At 37.2% G+C, this 13,470-nt stretch overlaps 1 protein-coding gene across 12 annotated transcripts in view; it reads left to right on the forward strand.

The window, feature by feature from the left end:
• The window catches only part of WDFY3 (WD repeat and FYVE domain containing 3), a 247,835-nt gene that overhangs the window by 191,180 nt on the left and 43,185 nt on the right, over positions 1 to 13,470 (forward strand). For 10 of the 12 annotated variants that reach the window (XM_040479270.1, XM_040479279.1, XM_040479263.1 and 7 more), the window contains 3 exons: positions 6,203 to 6,256; positions 8,760 to 8,928; positions 12,184 to 12,347. In XM_040479270.1, the coding sequence (XP_040335204.1) occupies positions 6,203 to 6,256; positions 8,760 to 8,928; positions 12,184 to 12,347 (387 nt within the window). The remainder of the gene's footprint in view (positions 1 to 6,202; positions 6,257 to 8,759; positions 8,929 to 12,183; positions 12,348 to 13,470) is intronic. The other 2 variants (XM_040479306.1, XM_040479331.1) reach the window with 1 other exon arrangement.

Below are 13,470 nucleotides of genomic sequence, written 5' to 3' on the forward strand. Positions count from 1 at the left end.
ATCTCAAAAGCTGTTAGGACTCAGTTGGTTAAAATTAGAGAGCTACTTCTGTGGTGCTTATTCGTGTGCCAGAAAGCATTCCGAGTGACTTACGTAAATAAACAGTGGCACTAAGCAGTATCCTTTGAAGAAATACAACAGCTAAAGAATAATAGCCTGAATACGTATCTTTCTCTGTATATCAAGAAACTTCATCACGGACTCCACAGGTTTAAAACACGGCAGAAGTTCTTTTTATTCAGAGAAGTCACCCTTTCCAAAGCCTTTCTTCAGACTTTTGCACATGGACTAGAAAAATTTCGTCCAAGCCGATGATGGCACAGGAATCGTGTTTTTAAGTTTAGGGAAATACACTCTCCTGGGCGTGGCTAGCTGGCTCAGTCAGTTCCTAGTCGTGAGTTCAAGCCTCGCATTGGGTGTAGAGCCTACTTAAAAACAAAAACAAGCAAACAAACAGAAGAAAAGTATACTTTCCCAAGAAAGCCACTACAAGTTTAAAAGAGAAACCACAAGACTATAAAATCCACTGAGTTCAATTCTGAAAACCCTCTTAACATTTCAAAATAGTAATTCAACTCTTCGGTGTCCAATAATAATCCTTTGCCTCCAAAACGAAGTGCACTTTTGTCCTTAGAAAACTCATGTTTATTGTAGAATCACAGCTTTGGAAGCTGAAAGGGGGTCTCACCTGTCATTTTATCCAGCTTCTTCATTCTGTTGTTTTAATGTGTAATCATTTACCTGTGTTTGTACCTTGTCTCTGAAATGAAGTCCATATTTCACATTTGAGAGCACACCTGTGTTTGGACTAGCCACACTTCATGTGGTCAGTGGCTGCCATTCTAGACCAGAACAGCTCTAGAGAATTCCTGATTTTTAGACCACTGTTTCGTGACTTGTTCTTAATCTATACTCCTTTTTGATGAAAAATTCTTACATCTTCCTTTAATCTCATTTAAATTAAAAAAAATTAAAATTGTAGCTTTTAAAAAAACACAGTCTGGAAAAGCATCTTCTAAGAATTTCCTCCTCCCCAAGGATCTGATCACACTATGCTTCATGAAGACAGAATGGTGACTCTCTCTCAAGGGAATGTATTCCATGCTGTGTTTCACTCCAGTATTTAGCTGTCTTTGAAATAAATCTAGTGTAAACTCCTATACCCAGTTAGAAACCCAGATCACTACAGATCACTAAAGAATATTTGGGGTTTGTTTTTGGATATGTGGTTAATACAAAATGTTTAGAATTCTAAAAATGCTTAGAATCGAACACTTGCCAACTGTAGAAGTTTTATTATATTGTATTAAAAACTTCATTTCAAAACCTTTCATGGTTTAAATACTTTAAATATTTTAAATATTTTAAAATACATTCTTGACTTGATATTTGATTCTCTTGACAATTAAAGAAACTAAGATTTATAAAAGAAGCTTAGAACGTGGATCTTCTAATAAGTAGTTTGGGTTCTATAATGTGAGGGAAGCTTGCATTGTTCCAGTGACCCTTTTTTTCCTGCCAAAACCCTGGCTCTATTTATTTTGTACCCACTGATTTCACTACTGTTCTCATACTTCTTAGAATATATAGGGGTTCTAGGTGGCTCAGTGGGTTAAGCATCGGACTTCAGCTCAGGTCATGATCTCACAGTTCGTGGGTTTGAGCCTTGTGTTGGGCTCTGTGCTGACAGCTCAGAGCCTGGAGCCTGCTTCAGATTCTGTGTCTCCTTCTCTCTCTCTCTGCCCCTCCCATGCTCATGCTCTCTGTCTCTCAAAATGAATAAATGTTTAAAAAATTTTTTTAAAGAATATGGGTCTTAGACCTGCTAATAAATAGTTAAGATTTTTCAACATAACTTCCTAAAGTTCACTTTTCCCAGAGCTATTCCATTCTGTCAAGAATGTCATACTTGGTACAGCTGTAACTTAAAGCACCATAATCTCTAATACTAGTACACCATATTAAAAAAAATTAAAATCCACCCATATTTTGCAGCCTTTTACTAGCACCTACTTTTGTCTGAGCAAACCAGCAATACAGTCTCTAATTCTTAATCTTTTCCTCAAGTGAATAATTAAGACTTTAAGCCTATAATAATCTGATAAAATATTTCTTGAGTCAACAGTCATTTAAATTGAATCCATTCAAGAATACTAAAATATAAGACAAATATGCTCTCCTAAAAATGTGACAAACCCACTATTTTTATTTAACTGAGGCATATGCTTTTGAGGCATATTTTTTACTTATATAACCATATTTTTATATTGTTTATTCCTTTCCTTCTTTATAACAGTGTCATTCAACTTTATAGAAGTATATTTAAACTTCCATATCAGATAAAAACAAAATAACCTATTTGAAGTTCACACTTACAACCTTAGTATCATTAGCATTTTACGTAAGCAAAGGCGTTCACCATCCTAAGAAATCTAAACAGTCTCAGAAATAAGTATGTACCATATGGAACTTATTTTTCAGCCAGATGGGTTACATATTGGGAAATACAAGGCAGTCAAGAAAGGCTGCAGATACATTTACAGAAAAGGAAAGAGCAGGTGGGAAGGGGAGACAGTTACAGAATGTGGAATTTATGTGGCTTAGTCCATTCACGAGTCAAGGTTAATCTGAATCTGCTGTGATGAAATTTTCTGAATGACTAATTATTTTGGTTTTGCCAGTTCAGAATTCTTGTAAATTTAAAATGCCATTAAATGTCCACTTTTATTTTATGGAATATGCAGTCTGGCAATGTTTACAGCAAAGAAGATTCCAAAAAGTAGAAGCAGCTGCTCTCCTACTGACTTGTATCATAAGATCAAAAAAGAAGAGTAGGCGCTTACGAAGCACAGTGAGCTTGATGCTCTGCAGAGCAGTTTACGTGCAGTTTCATTACATCTCACCACAGTCCTCTGAAGTATAGTTAGTACTGTTTTCCCAGTTACACAGAGGAGGCATCAAAATGTAGAGAAGTTCTAGGGTGCATCCAGTAAGTAGTAGAGTAAGACATAGTATATAGGATGACAGTTCCTCAGAAGTTGAATCACTTTTGAAAAAGAAGAGATTCTAACCTTTGATGGTTTTGTGACATTATTGGTGAACGGTGAATTTCTTCCAGACAGAAACAGTATGCTAGGTTTTGTCTCTCTAATGCTAACAGAGTATCAGGAACTTAATCAGTGTTGAATGAATGGACATATCAGCACTCTTTCTCCTGAAATTATAGACGTGTCCATTGCTTTCTCATTTAGCATTCTGTAGAATTTTCCTAATTCTGAAACTTTTCTAGTAAAAAGGGCTAGAGCCAAATTATGACATTTGGGCCTAAAACTTATATAATTTGGGAGAGGGCTCTACAAGAAAAGGAGTGTAAACTTCGGGCTACAAAATTACTCAGACGCCTCTTTCCAGCCTTTTGAAAGGATCCCGTAGAAACTGAGAGCTGTTGAAGTTTAAGACTTTCCTTTTGGGGGGCGTCTGGGTGGCTCAGTAGTTTAATCATCAGACTTGATTTTGGTTCAGGTCATGGTCTTGCGGTTTGTGGGTTCAAGCCCCGCGTTGGGCTTTGCACTGGCAGTTAGGAGCCTGCTTGGGATTCTCTCTGCCCCTCCCACTCACACTGTCTCTGTCTCTGTTTCTCTCAAAATAAAAATAAAAAAGACTTTCCTTTTGGGATAATTTCCATTACTAAAACAGCTATGCTAAATTGCACTGTAATTCTATATTTTTTATTAAAGTTTTTTTTTGAGAGAAAGTGCATTCGTGAGTGGGGGAGGGGGAAGAGAGAGAGAATCCCAAGCAGACTTGGGGCTTGATTTCACAAATCATGAGATTATGACCTGAGCCAAAATCACGAGTTGGACACCCAACTGACTGAGCCACCCCGGTGCCCCTGTAATTCTGTATTTTAGGTGGTAATGTCAGTTGTAGATGTTGTTAAGATGTGAGCAGAGGATATGATGAAAATATAAAATCCAGTGGCTTTTAAGCAATTGTGTCATTACTCTGAATCCTAAGTAAGGAGAATAAGATTCCATATTTTGCCATTTAAAAAAAAATTGTATTTAGATATGAAAACCAGGTTTTAATTCTGTGGTCTCCTTATTTTCACAGAATTTATTTTCATAGAATAATTATCTCAAACAAGTGTTCTATTATTTGCAATTACCACCAGGGTGAAGACCCCATTGCCTACCTATTAATTTTGGGCTGCTTGGGACAGAAGGGTAATCAACTTACTAGAAGCTTCCTTTTCTAATTAAGGGAGTCTCCTGTGGCTGCTGTCACATATATTTTTTGTTTAATATACAGATGTCACAGGATTCCTAGAAACTAAGCAACTCATTCAGGAAATGCCATTGTCAGCATTATAGAAAAATGTGAAGAAAAATGGCTGAAGAATTGTTTTCTAGAAATTCTGACTTTGAAAGTTTTAGATTTCTGTGTAAACAATTATAATTTAGTTATAATTTTTTTTAGTAAAAGAGAGGTATGATAATATTAAAGTTATTGGTATAGCTTATCTCTTTACTATTGATTGAATGCTGTGCCTTGTAGTGAAACAAGAGCCTCAGTGAGTGGATCAGTGAGCAAGTATGTATTAGACTGGTACTGTACCCTATGCTGCAGGGAAAATAAAGCGTGTGCATTTCAGACCCTGCCAGCATTCTGGTTGGTGATAAATAGTGGACATCAAAGTTGCATTTGCCAATAGGAATTTGTTCATTTTGCTATATTGGTCTGTCACACATCCAGCAATCTATCTTAGTCTTTTTTAATGAACTTCAGAGAGAGTTGCAGAGTCAGTACCCTTCACCCCTTAATATTACACATGCATATCAATAATTAGAATTCAGTTTTTGTTTATAATTCTTTTTTTATTGGCGTAAATTTTACATACATTGAGATATACAAATCTTAAGTACCATTGTATATTCACATGTGTGTATTTTATACTCGTGTAGCCAGTACCCTTACCAAGATAGAGAACATGGATATATATTTTAAAGATTATTCTTCATTACAAGGTATGCTTTTAAAAGTTTGCTTTTAGGGGCGCCTGGGTGGCGCAGTCGGTTAGGCGTCCGACTTCAGCCAGGTCACGATCTCGCGGTCCGTGAGTTCGAGCCCCGCATCAGGCTCTGGGCTGATGGCTCAGAGCCTGGAGCCTGTTTCCGATTCTGTGTCTCCCTCTCTCTCTGCTCCTCCCCCGTTCATGCTCTGTCTCTCTCTGTCCCAAAAATAAATAAACGTTGAAAAAAAAAATTAAAAAAAAAAAAAGTTTGCTTTTAAAGATAAACATTTATTAAAACCATGTGAAGTATTTGAAAGAATGCTCAGTAGTCCAGTGTGTGTTTTGCCTAGGGAAGAAACCCTTGTGAAGTCATTTTGCTGATGCGTGTTTACCGTGGGGAAAGGTACTAGAAGTCAACTCCAGATAAGAAGGAAGAAAAATTGGGAGTAGTTCTTGGGTGCATTATTGTCTGTATGTAGCTATCCGTGTATGTTTACATGCATAAGCCCAACACGACAGCTCAAAAGAAATTGCCTTCTTGTTAGTTGAGATTTTATTCTGAGAGTAAAATATATAGCTGCCACCTAATATTTTTGGAAGTGCTCTTTACAAAACTTTTGGCCTGGAGACTGATGGCCCAGTCTCCCTTTTGCTTTCAGCCATTCTGGGGTTGTAGGTGGGAAAGTAGTAAAGAAAGTAGGGCATTGGGCTTTTAGGGGAGGAAAGCACCTCATGATTTCTGTGGTGTGGGGTTTTGGAGATAATGGTGTAAACCAGTTACTCCCGTTATGAAACAGACATAAGGATAAGCACAGTGAAAGGCAGGTGGAAGGTAATAGCTAGCATTAGATTCTATTATCCAGTTTTCTGTTTTTTTCCTTTTGAAGCCATATAGACTTGCCTGTCAATCATCCATGACATTGGCCGCCTATGCTGAGGTTTTGTCTGTGATTTTTCAGTTAGTCCTGTTCAGTTAGCCTTGAGAATTTTAGTGTAGTTTTTACTTTAAAACTACTTTGGATAATTAAAAAATAGTAACGATAATCACATGAATTTTGAGTGTGTCTTCCATATGTCATACAATCCTCAGGAAAATTTTATTTTTGTGGTGTTCTTTATGTTGTTGTTTTGGTTTTGTTTTTTGTTTTTTTTTTTCTGATGTGTCTATACTTAATACCCTGTTTTCAGTCTGAGGTCCCAAGTAAACAGCCCGAGACACCTGATGATATCATTCCTCAAAAGGTAAAACACAAATTACCATAAGAGAATGCAAAATACTTGCAGTTTCTTTGTTTTGTTTTTGTTTTTTTAGTGCATGGTAGACTAGACTAACATAAAAGATTGACTTTCAATTTGTTCTTGTAAGTTCCTTAGAGTTGAAAGGTTGGTGTCATTTGTGCTGAGAGATGTCCTAATCTTTCTCAGCTTTATTCTAATTAGCTTTCTAGGGCCTGTCTGCTGCTCACTAACAGGTTGAGTGTTCGCTGCTCTCACCACAAAATGTGTATTGCTTCACGTATGAACTAACAAGTTCCGACGCATGTTAGTAATGGGCAGCCTGACACCCTCAACTTTTTTTTTCATTTACTCATTTAATTCCTCCAGATACTAAATAGTGTGTATTTTGAGAATACAAGAAGTATCCTCTTCTAAAAATTATTTTTTCAACCAGAAGGCTTTAATGAAAAGTAAGATATACATAGATCACTTAAAAAAAATTTTTAGCTTACTTTAATTATAAGTTAAAAAATATACAATTATTTTCTTTTTCCAGAAAGATTCAGTACCTTACTCAGTTTAAAAAAAAAAAAAAAAAAAAGTGATTCTTTAGAACACAGAAAACTACCTCCAAATATTTAGGGAATAAGGCTTATATTTCCAAGTTGAAGTCCTTAACCAAGTAGATGTTCCCCCATCTACTCATTGTCTTGCCCATAACTAACTATGCTTTCATCTTTTTTAAAAGAACAATTTTGAGTTGAAGATAACACTGTTATACTTAACGTAGAAGAATTGGTACACTACAAAGTTTACTACCTTTCTTTCATTTCAAAACTATTGCAGTATTATTAGTTTGCTTATCAGATTGGTCCTTCCATCATTGTAATATTATTTTACCTCATTTTAATAGTTTCCTATGTTATATATTTCACTTTCCATTTATTGCATATCATTCCTCAGTTAGCTTGCTGCTCTCCTGACTCTGTACCTAAAGTTCAAAGAAGGGCATTGTGGCTTCAGTTATGTAGTTTTTTTTATCTCAAAGTAGGTTCAGTATTTAAGTCTAAATATTCCAATTGGACATTTATTTTCCGCTTAAGTTGGAAATCATTTGTTTAAAAAGGTCTTGCTTGAAAAAGCATTATAGTGGAAAGTATATATTGACTACTTGAGTTGAAGAGTAAGCCAACAGAATATTTTTAATTACCTATTCTTATTCATGAGAAAGGAAAAGTGAAATAATGTTTAGAAAGGGAAGGTTTTAAATCATGATTCAAACTCCATCTTTTTTTTTTGTTAATCCAAAGTCTGGGTCTCATTCTAATCGAGGAACCTCTATACATATATTCTCCCTGTGGTTTTACAGTTTTGTAGGACATTTTAGACCTTATTTTTTCCATTATATTTTTAAGAAAAAAGGTCTGGGTCAATTGAAGACTTTATTTTTAGGTTAAATATTAATTATTTTGAAAAAGAAACGCTCGGGGCGCCTGGGTGGCGCAGTCGGTTAAGCGTCCGACTTCAGCCAGGTCACGATCTCGCGGTCTGTGAGTTCGAGCCCCGCGTCGGGCTCTGGCCTGATGGCTCAGAGCCTGGAGCCAGTTTCCGATTCTGTGTCTCCCTCTCTCTCTGCCCCTCCCCTGTTCATGCTCTGTCTCTCTCTGTCCCAAAAATAAATAAACGTTGAAAAAAAAAATTTTTAAAAAAGAAAAAGAAACGCTCTTGAATCGTATTCCAAAAATATCTTTTCTAATGTTTCTAGGTAATAAATTTCTTTTTCAAGATGGACTTATATATGTTCTTAATATACTCAGTTAGTAGACTTATGGATCATGCTATTTTTACACAACAAACAACAGGAATGTTTTAGCAAATTGAATGTATCAGCTTGGAGGGGCAGGCCAGCCAAAGAGCACCATCTGGCCTAAAGCTGGTTGATTCCATCTTGGGTCAGAATGCTCTAAAATTTCTAGAATTTTAGTGATAACTGGGAATATGGGGAAGAACAGTGCAGTTCTAAGTCTTTACCTCCAGATATCTGAAATAAACACAGACACAGATGATTCCAACTGAATGGATGGGCCTTTAGGCCTGACTATTTAACTTTATTTTGCAAAGTTCCAGGCTCCTCACAAACCAGACATCCTCTTGCAACTTGATGCTCTCCAACACTGGGTGTTCTCTTTACTGTCTAAGAAGGTTTTCTAATACATCTACTGCAGTGAGGCCATGCAGTACTAACATGAAAACATTATTTGACTAGAGGTGATTTATTTCTATTTCAAGAAGAAAAACTGCTAATATTGTTTTTTTAACTTATGTATGTTTTAAAAACCAATACAATTTAAAAGTAGAGAAACTTAACCCAAAAGTGTATGGATTTTTTGTGTATAAATATAGTCTGTCAAAAATCCCTTTAAAAAGGTAACACATAATGAAGTCTTGACACCATACCTTCCCTAGGAAGCTTATATTTTAATTCTGAAAATAACTACCTGAATCCTTTTCTTCCGTTATTTCTTAGAAACCTGCTCGATACAGAAGAGCTGTAAGTTATGACAGTAAAGAATACTACATGCGACTAGCCTCTGGCAATCCAGCCATTGTCCAGGATGCCATTGTGGAGAGTTCAGAAGGTGAAGCTACACAGCAAGAACCAGAGCATGGCGAAGATACTATTGCTAAGGTCAAAGGTCAGCCTTCCTCTTGGATTTAGTTAAAAATGACTTTGGATTGTCTCTTACATTAGAATTTTTATGAAAATATGAGCTACTGCAAAGAGTAGGGCCAACCCTAGGGATAAAAGTATCCATACATATTTTACAATTTCACTCTTCTTAAAAATTGATTTCTATATTAGAACTAAAGAGACTGGCTCTTCTTTCTTGTCTACAGATAGATAGAATGTGCCTATTGGCCTGATAGTTTGTTTTTAGTGCATTTGGCAGAACTCTCAGTGTTACCTGATACTTTAATCCAATGCCCCGATAACCAAATAAATATTTATAAAATTAAAACAACTACTAAATGTGTTATTAGTGCATGTTAGACAATAGGTAATAAATTTCTTCCTATGAGCTAAGACAGATTATTCCAAATCTGTGCTTTATGAGCTTAGTAAAACATACCTGAGATGATGAATTAGACATGGACTTTTTGATTCTGTACTTTTATATATGTGTGCCCCCCTCCCCCCTTCCTGCAGCTTTTCCATGATCTAAATCTTAACAAACCCCACCAGACCTTGAAGACACTGGTCAAATTTCAAATCCTCCTTCTCTGAAGCCTTTTCCAACTTCCCTGTCCACCGAGAACATTTTGCTCATATCTCTTACAGCAGTTTCAGTGTTTTTCACTGCTTTATGTTTTCTAAACATAAGTTTCTCAGAGGCAAGACATCCCTTTTCTTCTCACCAATGACTTTTGGCACATGCCCAATGCAAAATGGGGATTCAGTCAATATTGAATAAGTAAATCAGTCCATTGTTTTAACTCCTTTAAGCCTCTGATTCATGATAAATTCAAAAGTCTTGGCATATTCTGTAAACAAAGCCTCAGAATATAAATTGAGGACTTCAAATTAAAAATAAATTTCAGATCCAGTTGATTAAAAAACATAGTATATGACCATGTCAACAAAACACCCCATCAAAAATTGTGATCCGTCTCTCTTATTATTATAATATTCATCTTCTCATTGTGACTATGACTTCGTAAGCCTTTCGTAATCTAACATTTTCCTAGAATCCTTGAAACTTGTAGTAGTTGAGCAAGGTTTATAGTCTTCTAATTTTCTTGACATTGCCCCAGCACAGTTACACAAGTGGGTCCAAAGCTGAATTTACTTAATATAAGCTAAAGTATACTTCAGAGTTAGTCAGATGACCTGTGTGTTTGGGTCATTGGCACTTGACTTGGCTTGGCCTCATTTTCCTAATCTCCAGTGGAGGTAAAACCACAAATTTTGGTGTCCCTACTGTGTTGTGCATGGTATTATGCTAGACATAGAATTGGAAGTTTTGATTTATTAAAAATAATGCAACTATAGAGGCATCTGGCTGGCTCAGTCAGTACAGCATCTGACTCTTGATATGGGGGTTGTGAATTCAAGCCTCACGTTGGGCGTAGAACTTAACTTTCAAAAAAAAAAATACATGTGTATATATACATATATATATATATATATATATATATGAGTATATATATAAGCTTTTCTCCCTTGTGGATATTCTCAGCAGGACTTGATCTCTCTTGCTTACTTATACTTTTTCATATATAAAAAGAAGGTTCTTCTCGGGGCGCCTGGGTGGCTCAGTCGGTTTGGCGTCCGACTTCGGCTCAGGTCATGATCTCACCGTTCGTGAGTTCGAGCCCCGCGTCGGGCTCTGTGCTGACAGCTCAGAGCCTGGAGCCTGCTTTGGATTCTGTGTCTCCCTCTCTCTCTGTTCCTACCCTGCTCATGCTCTGTCTCTCTCTGTCTCAAAAATAAATAAAAAACATTAAAATTTAAAAAAAAAGAAGGTTCTTCTCAAGGCAGAGCAGAACCTCTGATAACTCATGCTCAAAGGATAAGATTCTAAAAGGCTGGGGGCGCCTGGGGGGCGCAGTCGGTTAAGCGTCCGACTTCAGCCAGGTCACGATCTCGCGGTCCGTGAGTTCGAGCCCCGCGTCGGGCTCTGGGCTGATGGCTCAGAGCCTGGAACCTGTTTCCGATTCTGTGTCTCCCTCTCTCTCTACCCCTCCCCCGTTCATGCTCTGTCTCTCTCTGTCCCAAAAATAAATAAACATTGAAAAAAAAATTTTTTTTTAAATAAAAAATAAAAAAAATAGAATAAAAGGCTGACTTAAGCTTTTGCAACATTCTTAGCACAATTATCATTGGTGGGTGTAACATGACTTTTTGGGACAAGTATAGAATATTAATTAAGTGTTGGGTTTAGAGTGTATTTTGAGTGTTTCTCATACTTTGGCATCTCATCAACTGATTTTAATGTCATCTCCTGTGGTTATTAATAAAATTTTCAAAATATAGACAGTAGAGTGTTTCCTTAACCTGCAAATTAGGTCACCTGTCCTGTATTTTAAAGAATTGTATTTTTTTTTTTTTTAATTTTTTTTTTCAACGTTTTTTTTTTTTTTTTTTTTTTTTTTTTTTTTATTTTTGGGACAGAGAGAGACAGAGCATGAACGGGGGAGGGGCAGAGAGAGAGGGAGACACAGAATTGGAAACAGGCTCCAGGCCCTGAGCCATCAGCCCAGAGCCTGATGCGGGGCTCGAACTCACGGACCGCGAGATCGTGACCTGGCTGAAGTCGGACGCTTAACCGACTGCGCCACCCAGGCGCCCCAAAGAATTGTATTTTTTAATGATGTGATGATTTGATCACCTTGATTCATATATGAATGACCATATTGCTGCTTGTTACATAAGTCTTGAAATAGTCCTCATTGGGCCTTCCATGTAGGTGGGATCTCTTATAATCATATTTATAACTTGCTGTCTTTAATTTTGTTTCTGATAGTGATTGATCATTTGTTTATGATACTTCCTCAGTGACACCTGTCCATAAGAAACACCATTCTTACTATTAATTATGCTAAGCTCTCTATCATCATCTGACACTTATTTAGTATTTACTATTAAATACGATGCTAAGCATGAATAAGCAATTAAATCCTCCCAGCAGCCCTCTAAGATAGATGGTATTTTTGTCCCAGTTTTATAGATGAGGAAACTGAAGTTCAGAGAAGGCAGATAGATAATTCTCCAGGGTCACATAACTATTTCACTTTAGGGCCTATGTCTTCAATCACTGCATTATGCTGCCTCCCTGTACCTTTCAGAGTTACCTCATTTCGGAAATACGTGGGAGAGACTGCCTGAGCCCAAACTGCTTCCCAAATGGCCCCTGCAAGGTCACATGGCTGTCATGGTTATTATCCCATAGGTCTGGTCAAGCCTCCTCTAAAACGGTCTCGATCCGCACCTGATGGAGGAGATGAGGAGAGCCAGGAGCAACTACAAGACCAGATTGCTGAAGGCAGCTCTATAGAGGAGGAGGAGAAAACAGACAATGCTACCCTACTGCGCCTGTTGGAGGAAGGAGAAAAGGTACTGTGCTTCTAAAAAGTAAGGATTGTATTTAAGTGACTTGTTTCCATTTTACAAGACTAACTGATAGGTATTTATCTGGTGGCAGAAGATAAATATTTTAGCCCCTAAAATGAAATACAGGGTGAATAGTAGGCAGCCTTTTGGATTCAGTACTCTACATCTGTCATTTTCAGGATTTTCTGACCGATCTGAACACACTAAACAGCACAAAGCTTCATCAAATACAGTATTAACATTGATACCTAGTTTACTCTATTTCTGTACCCTTTATTAGACTATACTTATTGCCATAATTTTCTGTTTCAAACCCATGCACGCAACCCACTCAATAATCTGGTCTTGTTTTGTTTTGTTTTGTTTTTTTAAACACCTCCATAGTTCCATTAACCATGTACAAGCATCTTCAGCCCATCCGTATCATCATCCCCAGGCTTATATTTAAGCCCCATCTCCTTCATTCGCAGAAGACCGCCTTACCTTTCTACTTCTCTCCCGACCTCTTACACCCTGCTGACCTGTTCAGGCTCACTTCACTGACTCTACCTTATAAGCCTAATAAGCTTATAAGCAGCACTCTGTGCCCCACAGTTGACCACGTCCATAATACTAGTGCTTTACTCTGTGCTTTACTCACTGTGTTTTCTGCCAAGATGCCCCTCCTTCCATCACATGCATAATAATCTATCCTGGGGGCTCCCGTTTGGTACAATCTCATTTCCCATGATCTTTTTAATACTCAGATGTAGGAGGCTTTCTTTGATTGTCTTGCCAGCTCAGGCTTGCTTGGATACCCCTCCCCTGTGCTCTTACAGTGCCTTGTATGTATCGTTCTCCTTTATCACATCATGAATGTTCCTGTGCCTATCTCTTCCCATAGGCAGGGAGCTCCTTATAGCCAGGCAGTGTTTCTTATTCCAATCCCCATTGCCTTACACAGTTCCAATCACCTAATAGATACCCAATAAACTTCTGAAGGAAGGAGTGATTAGTTGAGTAAATAAAAGAATAAATAAATGAAGGAATGAGTGAGTTAAACATGTAGTGAATATTGACTTTTTAAAGTGTGGTCTTTTTGCCTCTCATATTAGGCCTTAGTGTAACCCTTGAAATCTTACCCACT

The sequence above is a fragment of the Herpailurus yagouaroundi genome, unplaced genomic scaffold, assembly GCF_014898765.1.
Source record: "Herpailurus yagouaroundi ecotype Mexico unplaced genomic scaffold, PumYag 28, whole genome shotgun sequence".
NCBI classification, from domain to species: domain Eukaryota; kingdom Metazoa; phylum Chordata; class Mammalia; order Carnivora; family Felidae; genus Herpailurus; species Herpailurus yagouaroundi.